Source organism: Chiloscyllium plagiosum, chromosome 40 (genome assembly GCF_004010195.1).
Source record: "Chiloscyllium plagiosum isolate BGI_BamShark_2017 chromosome 40, ASM401019v2, whole genome shotgun sequence".
Lineage (NCBI taxonomy): Eukaryota > Metazoa > Chordata > Chondrichthyes > Orectolobiformes > Hemiscylliidae > Chiloscyllium > Chiloscyllium plagiosum.
Window position 1 is genome coordinate 16,379,350 of NC_057749.1, and position 12,946 is coordinate 16,392,295.

Below are 12,946 nucleotides of genomic sequence, written 5' to 3' on the forward strand. Positions count from 1 at the left end.
TCACAGATAGAATGCAGACAGTCAGCACCCCTTATGTATATTATTACAAACATCAAACAAGTCATTTTCAAATTTTATGCTCCCAGTGGGCAGCTTCATCTGCTGGAAACGCAGTCCCACGCACTTCACCACGCGCCCCTGAATTTCCAATCCCAAATTCCTGGTGGGCAAGGCTCTCCCACAAGAGTGCAAAGTTGAAGGATAACCAATTAACTCTTTCACACTGTGCAACTCACTTTATTCTGGCTAGGAGCACATGGAGGAGCAGTTTGAACACTGCAGTTAACACCTGGAGTGTTTTGCAATATGCGGTAAACTTGCTCGATAACACCCAGAGCTCGGAGGAGGTTCTCCCGCTGCAGTAGCCCACTGAGTCGCTGCAGCTCCTCCTCTTCAATAATATCCAACGGTTTCATGATGTCTATGGTATCCTGTAAAACGTGCAACAACAACAACAAAGAAAACTATTAGAAAAGGCCAAATGGACAACAAAGTTCTGGAATTTATGTGGAGAAAAGTTTTTAATAACCGCCAGACTTACAGCTGTTAATGGGTGGTCAGACAGTGAATGGCATTCAGGTGCTAATTTCAGTCACTGACCTTGCCCTCTGGGGATTTAGGTCCAGCAGTGCAATCCGTTTCACTATCACAGAGAGGGAAAGCCAGCCCGCATCCTCATTTTTAATCAGCATTCATTAATTCCTGCCAGAAAGTTTCTGCATAGACATTAAGTGAAGACCAAGCTTGAAAAGGCCTTCAACACTCACGTTAAGAACAGCCAGAATGTATATCTCAAAAGGTCCACTAACAGTATGGAGCTGTACCCCAACTTCAAAAAGCAAGCAACTATAAGAGAAAGGAGATTGAGCCCAAATCCTGCAACATTTACACACCTTTAGGACAACTAACATCTCAAGGTATGCTGAGTGGAAGTGTTGACCAAAACATGATCAAAGAGATAGCTTGAGGACTCATTTATAGGTAGGGGAGAAAGTAGCAAAAGTCATTTAGAAATATAGGAAGAAATGAATATAGAGAGCCACCATTTAAAAATCAAAGGATGGCCAGTTAAGGAGGTAGTAGAATTAAGTATGAGCATGGAGGAATTTTTTTTAAAAGGAGAGAGAGATTTTGATTCCATTGTGTTAGGTTGATTGGCAAGCTAGATTTACTGAATCAAGGATAGAAGCATTGGTGATAAGAGTTCTGGAAGAATTCGAGCCAAAGTTTTGACACGAAGTAGGGTGAAAGTAGCGACGATCATCTCTTGCCTAAGCATGGATTACCTGAAGCAACTGTCTGAATGTAATTCCTTTGACATTCTTAGCTTCTGACTAAAGCAAATTTTATAGCATAGTTTTAAAGAGGATTGATCACAGATCACATGCTCATGTGAAGGATAAACATTACAGAAATTAGTTGAACAGATTGGATGATTTCTGTGTTGTAATTGTGAGGTATTTCCAAAATCTCTGGTCAAATATCAGCATCAGTTGAAACTGTTATCAAATAAAATGTGAAAATATGTTTTACACTTATTTATTTCCCCAACTTTTTTCTTTTAACCATGCCAATACTAAACCATACAGCCCTCTAATACATCTTACATAAAACAAAAAGCAAGACAAATTCAACCCAGCCAATTACCACTCAATCAGTCTACTCTCTCCATCATCAGTAAAGTGGTGGAAGGGGTCATTAACAATGCTATCAAGCAGCACCTGCTCAGCAACAACCTGCTCAGTGATACCCAGTTTGGGTTTTGCCAGGGTCACTCAGCTCCTGACCTCATTACAGCCTCGGTTCTAACATGGACAAAGGAGCTGAACTCCAGAGGGGAGGGAAGAGTGACAGCCCTTGACATCAAGACCACGTTTGACCGGCATCAAGGAGTCCTGGCAAAACTGGAATCAATGGGTATCAGAGGCAAACACTCCGCTGGTTACAGCCATACCTGGCATAAAGTAAGATGGTTGTGGTTGTGGAGGGTCAGTCATCTCAGCTCCAGGACATCTCTGCAGGAGTTCACCAGGGTAGTGTCCTAGCCCCAACAATCTTCAACTGCGTCATAAGGTCAGAAGTGGGGATGTTCACCAATGATTGCACAGTGTTCAGCATCAATCGCGACTCCTCAGATACTGAAGCAGACCATGCTCAAATGCAAGATCTATACAATATCCAGGCTTGGGCTGACAAGTGGCAAGTAACATTCATGCCACACAAATGCCAGACAATAACAATCACCAATAAGAGACACTCTAACCACTGCCCCTTGATATTCAACAGTATTACCATCTCTGAATCACCCACTATTAACATCCTCAGGGTTACCATTGACCAGAAACTCAACTGGACTCACCACATAAACACAGTGGCTACAAGAGCAAGTCAGAGACTAGGGATACTGCAGCGAGTAACTCATCCCTTGATACCCAAAGTCTATCCACCATCTACAAGACACAAGTCAGGAGTGTGATGGAGAACTCCCCACTTGCCTGGATGGGTGCAGCTCCAACAACAATCAAAAAGCTTTGACACCATCCAGGACAAAGTGACCCACTTGATTGGCACATCTACAAACATTCAATTCCTCCACCACCAGTGCTCAGCAGCAGCAGAACTTACCATCTACAAGATGCACTACAGAAATTCACCAAAGACTCTGAGACAGCACCTTCCAAACCCACAATCACTTCCATTTAGAAGGACAAGGGCAGCAGATTCCTGAGAACACCACTGCCTGCAAGTTCCCCTCCAAGCCACTCACCTTCTGACTTGGAAATATACCGCATTCCTTCACAGTCGTTGAGTCAAAATCCTGGAATTCCCTCCCTACTGGCATTGTGGGTCAACCCACAGCAAGTGGACTGCAGTGATTCAAGAAGGCAGTTCACCACCACCTTCTCAAGAGCAAATAGGGATAGACTATCAATGCTGGCCCAGCTAGCAACACCCAAGTCCCACAAATGGACAATTTTTAAAATGCATATATTCTTCAGGTAGGAGGTTGCTGACAGGATAATCTTTTACAGCAGGATCAATGCAAAATACTATCTCAACCAGAAAGGAGAATAACTTTCTTCTCCCTAGTCTGGGACTACCAAAACCCACCACCTTCTCAAGAGCAAATAGGGATAGGCTATCAATGCTAGCCCAGCTAGCAACACCCAAGTCCCACAAATGGACAATTTTTAAAATGCATATATTCTTCAGGTATGAGGTTGCTGACAGGATAATCTTTTACAGCAGGATCAATGCAAAATACTATCTCAACCAGAAAGGAGAATAACTTTCTTCTCCCTAGTCTGGGACTACCAAAACCATCTCCATCTCCCTTATTGTCATGCAGCTGAGCTCACCTAAGTCAGCTCAGACAAGCGGCAGAACTAGAGAACCTCCTTACCTATCTTGCTCAGTATCAATTTGACATTCACTTTTGCTAACTGAGTAATAGAGTCGTCTAACTCTATTTAAAAAAAAATCAAGTGACAGGAAAATCATCACATTTAGAATTTTGTGTGATTAAGAGATACATTACTTCAGCAGCAAGTTGGTGCAGCAATTGGGAATATTCAAATAAATGCAGGATGAGCAAGTCTGATGCCCATTTGCATGCTCACCTTTTCTTTGAATAATCTCTGCTTTGAAAGAGCAGTTGAACATTCAGAGGAAAATTCAAGAGAAGAAAAGATCTTTCAACTCCTGGCACTGATACCTTAAATTTCCTTTCAACATATGCTGTCATACTGAGGTTTCTCAATATTTGTGCACATCATTAATATTCCAATAACAGAGCAAAATACTGCAATCTGTCTGATTAAAACACTTCTCCAGGTAGTTAGGGATGGGCAGCAAATGCAGACCTTGCTAGCGATGCTCACATCTCCTGAATGAATAAAAGAAAATAGATACAGCCACTCATGTTAAAGTATTACATAACCTGTCACATAAAAATACAGTAGGTACATTAGAAAATCACCAACAGGGTTACTGCAAAGAAGTAATTTAATCTGCTGAATAATAACATTTTCTGCTCTCTCTTATGGGAGGAGCTGTCTTCCAGAGGTCTTTCTGTGACATTAAATCAGATCACAAAAATAAATTCTGAAACAATATTCAGCCAGAGTACCAAAGCCTTCTTATTGCAGTACCAGCCAACATCTGGATTTCCTGATATTTTATTTGTTACAAAGCATAATTAAAACAGAATTAGTAACTCATTGCATTATTTAACAATAACGTTTATTGACAAGTGCATAAAGCGTTGCAATTGAATTAATCAGATTCAAAAGACAGGTCCTGAAAAGTCAGCCGACAGAGGTGAATGGGATAGGCATTCATTGTCAACAACTGCTCTGTGACCTACAACAGAATTGAAGAATTATCATTTAACATCTTTCACTGAACATCTTCATTCCACTTGTTCCTTTTCAGTTTTCCAAACATTTTGTACTCGCCAAGGTGAGGGATGCTAATAGATCACAGCACTTTCATTTTGAGCACATAATGGCTGCAACAAGAATCTCCAGGTCAGATTGAACAGTTACATGCAGATATGGGTACTGTCTATTCTGTTCTATTGCATCAGTACCTCACCTTCCCATATCAGTGATTTTCCTTGCTTGAGATTCAACATAAGCTTTGCCTTGAGAATGCTCAATTCCTTTGATCTCAGATCCTAACAGCCAACAGAGGGGATACAATTCCCTTTCACCTTAGCTGGATTTGAAACTCTGATCCTGTGGGAATACACCTAATGACCCTCCATTCCAATTTGTCCTATGAAAAATCTTAAGTATTTATCAAAGTTTTTACAAGTTGCTATCAATTTCACCTAACTAATTGAACTCTCCTATTCTGGCCAACTCGTATTTGGAAATTAAGGCAATTAGGTCAGACTTGCATGCACCCATCCACTCGTTGGTCATAGGCTAGAGAAGGATCAACTAACAGAGAGCAAATTCCTTTGACATAGGATAGGATTGCTATATACAGGAGTCACTAAATGAGATTCATATGCCATTGTTCAGTCATGACATCCTAGTAACTCATGCCTATTAGTTCATAACAGTCATTCATTTGTTCTGTTTGAATCTTATTGGACACCTTTATAAGTCACTTTGGCAGTGGATAATTTCCAGAATACAGCAACAGGACACAATGGCACCATCAACCTGAGATACATGCACATGTGTGAGAACATGAATTTAAGCTTTGTCTGGGGAGTTTGAGACTCCACTGTGTGCAAATAGGAGGTGCATACAGACAAAACATGGATCATCCTCCAAGTGCACACCTAGCCATCCAACCTCAACTCTCTGTAGGATTAGCTACTTTCAGTTACAGCTGTGATTGAACAATTACAATTGACACAAGCACCACAGGGAAGAATTTTTAAAAGATAGCTATGGTTCCCACTCCTTATCGGTAACTAGTATGAGGTGCTGGAACATGAATTGGGGTAATTTTTGTGCAACAAGTAAACATCTCCCCATTATACAGCCACTGCAAAAATGTGACAAGATTGCTGGTGGGAGCAAGTTAACAACACTCCCTCATCAACCCTCACTTTTAATGACACCCACAACAACCAAATATCAACAATGCAATCAAATGCATGAGACCAGCAGAATGACTATGGAGCATGTCCTAGGGCTGTACAGTCAGAAATAAAGCTGTCAGAGGAGGCAAAGCAATAGTAGGAAGACAAACTTGCATTTATGTAGCACCTTTCAACTGACCCAGAACTTCCAAAGCACTTTATAGGCAATCATACACTTTTGGAGTATTGTCATGGTTATAGTGTAGGAAATGTAGCAGCCAATGTGTGCACAGTAAACTTCCACAAACAGCAATTTAATAATACCCATAAGTTTGGTTTTTAGTCAAGGACACAGAATAGCTCTCCTGCTCTTCTTCAAAACACAGCCAGGGATTAACTGTGTTCAGCTGGAGTAGTTGGAGCCTGTTGAATATCTCACCTGAAGGATAACACCGCCGACACTGGAAACTCCTGCACTGGAAAGTCAACCTGCATTTGTGGTGAAGTCTCTGTCTTGAGGACCTGAACCCACAATTTTCTGACTCAGAGGCAAAAGTGCTACCCACTCAGCCACAGCAATAGTGCATGGCTTGATTGGGGTGTGTGTGGTGAAAGCAAAGGGAGTCCAGCACAACATCTCAGCCAGAAATGCATGGATTGGCACTTCCAACGACATGCTCACCCCTTCCTCTGAACAGTTAATCAAGATTACTCTCAGCATTAACTGTCTTTGTTACTTCTTTCAGCAGTCATTTAATAATTTTATGAAATGACATTCCCTTACAGGTTGACTCAATGACATACAGACCCAGAAACTACAAAATGCATAGAATTTAATTCCAGAGACCATCATTGCCTTCCGGTCATTCATCATTAATTGTCAACCAATGAATCTTCTTTATTAGGATGCTTCCTAACTGTGCAACTCCTAATGAATGTAGGTTTCTCTTGTTCATGCAGGTAGCTTTGAGATGCTGGTGCCTGGTGACCTCTAGGAGAAAGTGAGGACTGCTTAGCAACACATTTTTAAGCCTGGTGGCCTCTGGGTAGTTCAGCCCATGATGTCCCAGGTGAGACTGCTGCACCATGTGGTGGCCTGGGCAGTCTGTCGCATTGAATGCTCTGTAATCATGAAAGGTTGACAGCATAGCAAAGGAGCATGTGTGCTGGCATCCTGAGAGAAAGCAACACATATTGCATCCAATGTGCTAAATTGTACCTGGGGTGGGCATTGGGTGATGCACTCATCAGTCTCACCGATCTGTGGGGGAGCAGACTGCAGGCGATCAGTGACTCCTTTAAAGTTGCTGCCCATTTGACCCACCAACCCTTCCAGGCTGTCTCTCTTTCTCAGAGATGGAGCCTAATGACTGCATAACAGCTTTTTTTAATGCATTCTTTTATAGGATGGGCGTTATCAGCAAGGTCAGCACTGGTTGTCCATCCCAATTGCCTTTAACTGAGTGGTTTGCTAAGTGATTGCAAAGGGCAGTTATGAGTCAACTGTTGTGGGTCTGGAGTCACATGTAAGCCAGACTGAGTAAGAACAGCATATTTCCTTCCCTAAAGGACATTGGTGAACCAGACATTGTTAACCATGAAACAGACAGTAGTTGTTAATTCCAGAATACTAATCGAATTTAAATTCCACCAGCTGTCTCTCCAGATTCCGCCTTAGCTCCAGAGTGTAGTGATGCTCACTCTCTTGTGAAGGCCTAGTTGTATGTCCCTGAGATAGCCAGTGAGAACTGATAGTGGTGATTACAATGTGAAATGACAGACAGAAAGCAGACTTCTCTATAACCCAGTGATTGTGCTGAAGCAACTTTAGCAGGCCTGCCTATACCTGCTATAACTGCCTATGTCAGGGATACAGTGTTATTTTCTTGTCTGGATCCTTGACAGTCTGTCATACCCAGTAGTGCTGGGCATGGACATCACCTCCAGTGAGCTGAATTGGTTCTCTGCTGCTGTGCCACCAGTATCTGTTGCTGATGCTCACTTTAGCCAGATCTTTCACCAGAAGCAGACCCTTTTGGTTGACTCTCTAACTCAATGCAGAGTACTAATGTCTGAGTTGGTGCCTGGGAGCATTGGAACCTGGGACGCTGCATCCAGTATCGAACTATGCTCCTCCAAGGAACATTTTGCAAGTTCCAATGCTGGGAAGATTCTAGAGGGAAAGGAAAAGCAACAAAAGTTAAGGTGGCACTGAAGGCTGGTCTTAATGGGTGACAGTAATAACAATGTTGCTGTTGTGAAGGATGTTAACTACTTGATGAGATGAATGAAGGGACACAGGGACACAAGTAATTTGTAGATACTTTGTTAAGATAGGCAGCCACTGCTGTCTTCCCTGATGTATTTTGATCAGACCACTGTTCAGCTCAAGTGAGACCCGCAGTGTTGGATCCTTCTTTTGTTCTAGAGAGAGAGAGAGAGAGAGAGAGAGAGAGAGAGAGAGAGAGAGAGAGAGAGAGAGAGAGAGAGACTGACTGTCAGTGAGCAGTTGTTGGAAAGCCAAGTGGAAATATTTAGAGTTTGTATGAGTGCTAGGGTGTGAGACGAGAATGATGGGCAGTTAAAAAAGAGCAAAGGAAGAGATGAGTACATTGGAAAGAGAAAGAGAACTGCTGCAGTTTGCTCATGTGAGTTAACTGAAGAATGTGGTGGAGGGAAGGGAGTGTGTTGCAGAAAGGGTGGTTTCTCAAAAGAGCTGGAGAGAATGAAGAGTGATACTCACCCCAGGTGCCCTTTGTGTTGGCTTTCTGTATGACATTACCATCAATCCTTATTACCTTTACAAAGAAGTATAAGAAGTTACTTTTATATGTTTTCTACCTTTGATCAAAGATTGAGCATGTGGAAAATTGATACATTTTGTAGCACTTTGAATGGAATCTATGAAATGCGATAATAAAGCAGTGCCACTTAGAGGCTATGTGTATAAAATTTATGCATTAAAGATTCTTAGATACAAAGGAGTCCTTCAGTAGATTGCAAGTATGTCGCATTGTTTGCTTTCACTAACCTCAAATACAGTAGCTCAATCATCCCAAAGTAGATCCAGATATGATAAACGTGGCACATTTCTTTTCCTGAAGGATATTATTCGACTGAATAATTTTTAACATTATTCTAATAACTAAATGGCCACCATTATCATGGAATCACAGAATATTTACAGCACTGAGAGAAGCCCCTTAGTCCATGTTTGCATTGCACCCCCCACCTCCCATTTATCTCAGCACCCTTGGGCTACCCCCTCATTCCTGCTGAAGAGCTCATGCTTGAAACGTTGTCTCTCCTGCTCCTTGGATGCTGCCTGACCGGTTGTGCTTTTCCAGCACCACAGAGCTTTCGATTCTGATCTCCAGCATGTGCAGTCCTCACTTTCTCCATAAATCATCTAGCCTGATCACACTATTCAGCTTTTGGTCCATATCCCTGCAAGTTACAGCACTTGTAATATACATACCTTTTAAATGAATCTAGGATTTCTGTGTCTTTGAATCTTTTAGACAATGAGTTCCAGACCCCTACCGTCTTCAAGGCGAAAAAATCTTCCCTCACCTCTAGACTTCCTACCATTCACTTTAAAATCAATGCCATAGTCACTGACTGTTCTTCTACAAGTAAATAGGCCCTTCTTATCCACTCAAATAGACATTCTCAATTTTGTATATCTCAATCAAAACTCCCCTCAGGCAGCTCTGTTCCAAGGAGAACAACCCCAGTCTATCAAATCTTTCCTCATGGTTGCACAATTCCTGGTAACATTCTCGTAAATCTCTTCTACACCCCTTCTGGTATAATTACGTACTTTTTGCAGCGAGGTGACCACAGTACTCAAATTGTGGCCTGACAAATGATTTCCACACTTGCAGCTAACCACCCTGCTTTTATAATCTATACGTCAGGTAGTAACACAATTATTCCTTCCTAATCACTTTATTGATCTGTGCTCGACCTGTAAGTATCTGTGGAAGAAGATCTTCACTTGCTCTACACCTCTCAGTGTCCACCCAATAATACCTGTCTTCTTTTGCCTGGTTTGACCTCCCCAAATGCATCACCTCACACTTGAATTCCATTTGACATTTGTATGCTACCCAACTAATCCATTGTTATCTTCCTGCAATTAAGGACAATCTTCATCATCGCCTGCCAGACGACCATTTTTTGTATCATCAGCAAGCTTCATTATCATGCCCCCAACGTTTATATCCAAATTGTTAATACAGACCACAAGAGGCCAGGGGTACTAGTACTGCACCCTGTGGAACCCTACCAGAAACAGTAACTGAAAAACTGAAAGGAGGAATTTCAGCAGGAAAAATTGTTTCCCCAATATTGTTACCAAAGCATTTTTGATTTATCATCATGTCAGTCATTTAAACTGCAAAAATAATTAGATTTAGCACATGGACCATAAATTCCTCTATATGCTGATTTCTACAAGTTGGTTAACAGAATTCAATGGTTAATTAACTTAACACAGAGAGGAATGTCTATCCTTTTCAGTATCCATATATAGGGCATCAGGAATCTACCCTGGTTATTTAAAATGCTCTCAAGTATGGTTCCTGTAGCAGGTGGACATCAGTTGAGCGAAATATGCAGTAGTAGGAACTGACAACAGTACCTCTTTCTTTAATTTCCTGTAGGTTGAGTCCCCTCGGATCTTCCTGGAGAGTACATCAAGCATTTGCGGCTCGCCTCCTGACTCTCCTTGCAGGCTGGTGTCCTTTCCTTCTTTCTTCTTCCCCTTTGCCAATTGTTCCTTTGGTTCATTTTTCAGCCGGATCTCCTCCAATTGCTGCCTGATCACAAAGTATCCAATAATTGGTCAATCAGCAAGGACCCGGCACAAATGTGTTACAAATCACACATTTCAATTACCCAATGTAGTGAAAGGTGTATAATTTGGCATATTAATATCACTTTTATATATTAATTCCAAGAGTGTTATACGGATGTTGGCTATTTTTGTGGAAAATTTTCTTTTAAAAAAAAATACATTGTTCCAGAACAATGACCTAATCCAGTAGGTATCAGAGAGAGTGAGTGACTGGTATGTTAATGAAAAGATGTTTCTACAATGGTATTTATGATAGAGTAAATATATAAGGCTGAATTTATAGTTCAGAAAAATTGAAGATGAGCAGATTTGTTTTAAATTCAGTATGAAGCAGGATTTTCAGTTCATTTCTAAGACACTAATGTTAAGTTTTGAAGCAAGTTTATAGTTTCTCTTCCAGAAGTTCAGAAAACAACGCAGTTCAGTGGAAGGGTTAAGTGTGAAACTTCCAAGCCAGACGAATTTGGTTAGAAATCTGAAGGTTATTGGAATTGAGAATTTTTAGTTCAGAGATTTGTGAAGATTTCACATCAGTATATTTGGAAAGGACTCATCAAACTGTCCCCATATTCCACAGGAAAGAACCTAGAAGTCAGTTAAGTGAAACCCAAATCGTTGAGATAAGGGGTGTAATTTCTCTGGACTTGAGTTCTCTGTATCAGATAGTGTTAGGAAACAGATTGAAACATTGCTTTGCTGTGTGTTTTACTATTATTCTAATTTTATATATTTAGATAGCTCTGTTTGTTGTTATTATTTCTTCTTGTGTACAATAAACATTGGTTCTGCGACTTTGAGAAGATCTGTAGCTCAGGATGAGATTCAGGTTGTAAGTTTGCCGACTGTGCTGGAAGGTTGGTTTTCAGACATTTCATCACTATGCTAGGTACCGTCATGAGTGAGGCTCTGGTGAAGCGCTGGTGTTCTGTCCCATTTTCTACATTTGCATCTTGGTCTGTTAAGGTGTGTAATATTATTTCTGTTTTTGTTTCCTCCAAGGTTGATAAATGGGGTTCAAATCGATGGGTTTATTGATGGAGTTCCAGTTTGAATGCCAGGCCTCTAGGAATTCCCATGCGGTCTCTGGATAGCCTGCCCCAGGATGGATGTGTTGTCCCAGTCGAAGTGGTGTCCTTATTCGCCTGTATGTAAGGTTACTAGTGATAGTGGGTCGTGTCGTTTAGTGGTTAGTTGGTGTTCGTGCATCCTAGCGACTAGTTTTCTGCCTGTCTATCTGATGTAGTGTTTGTTACAGTCTTTGCACGGTATTTTGTAAATGACATTAGTTTTGCTGAATGTTAGTATAGGGTCCTTTAGGTTCATCAGTACGTGTTTCAGTGTAGGTAGGTTTGTGAGCTACCATGACGGAGTAGTCGGTTGCCATTTGATGTATGGTAGTGTGGCAGAGTTTCTGGGCATGTTATGTCTTCTTGTTTGGGTTAGTTATTTAAGAATTGGTGGACTGTATTTATCAGGTACCCGGTGTTCTTGAATATGTGGTATAAGTATTTTTCTTTTGCCGCTTGTAGTTCCTCGGTGCTGCAGTGTGTTGTGACCTGTTTAAATAATGTCAATGCAGCTCTGTTTGTGGGTGTTGGGATGCTTGTTTCTGTAGTTAAGTATCTGATCACTGTGTGTTGCTTTCCTATAGACGCTGGTTTGCAGTTCTCCATTACCTGTTCATCCCACTGTGACATCTAGGAAAGTGAGTCTGTTGTTATTCTCCTCCTGATTTGTGAAATTTATGTCAGTAAGGATGTTCTCGATGATGCTGTAGGTTTCCTCTAATTTGTTCCATTTTGCGATGACAAAAGTGTCAACTACCAACTGGACCCAAAGTTTGGGTTGGATCGTGGAGAGGGCTGTTGGTTCGAGTCTCTGCATTACTGCTTCTGCTAAGCAGCCTGACATTGGTGATCCCATGGGTGTTCCGTTGATTTGTTTGTAGGTCTTGTCACTGAAAATGAAGTGAGTAGTGAAGACACATGTCTACTGGCTTTAGGATGTTGTCCTTGCTGATGAAGTTGGTGCTGTCTATTTGTATCCTTGGTTCGTCTAGTAGTGTGGTCAGTGTTCGTTTGATCAGGCTGATGTTAATTGATGTGAATAGGGCTGTTACATCAAAGGAGACCATTATTTTATCCTCTTTTATTTTGGTGTCTTTGATAATGTTCAGGAGTTTTTGCTTGGAATGGATGGAGTGGCATGAATCTTCTACCAGGTATTTCAGTTTTCGGTGGAGTTATTTTCTAATCTGTATGTTGGTGTGCTAGTGAGTGACAGTATGGGTCTGAGGGGGTCTCTGGTTTGAGTACCTTAGTTAATCTGTGGAAACGAGGTGTGTTGTTTCATTTTTCAGAGATCTGTCTTGTGAATTGCAACCCTGAAAGACAATGGACTCATGGAAGAAACCCAGCAGGCAGACAATTGCACCAACAGTAAGCAGGAAGGAGGCAGTAACACCCTCAACTCAGAGGAAAGGAAAGCCAGAGAAGGACTTAGAAAAGACAGAAACATGGTAATCCTACCTGCAGACAAAAAGT

General features: G+C 41.4%; 1 protein-coding gene across 7 annotated transcripts in view; it reads right to left on the reverse strand.

The window, feature by feature from the left end:
* Positions 1-12,946, reverse strand: part of LOC122542565 (tubulin polyglutamylase ttll6-like) — a 55,217-nt gene that overhangs the window by 12,644 nt on the left and 29,627 nt on the right. For 5 of the 7 annotated variants that reach the window (XM_043680456.1, XM_043680461.1, XM_043680462.1 and 2 more), the window contains 2 exons: positions 10,188-10,365; positions 237-431 (listed from right to left, as the gene is read on the reverse strand). In XM_043680456.1, the coding sequence (XP_043536391.1) occupies positions 237-431; positions 10,188-10,365 (373 nt within the window). Of the gene's footprint in view, positions 1-236; positions 432-5,803; positions 7,716-8,285; positions 8,341-10,187; positions 10,366-12,946 lie in introns of those variants that run through there. The other 2 variants (XM_043680463.1, XM_043680459.1) reach the window with 2 other exon arrangements.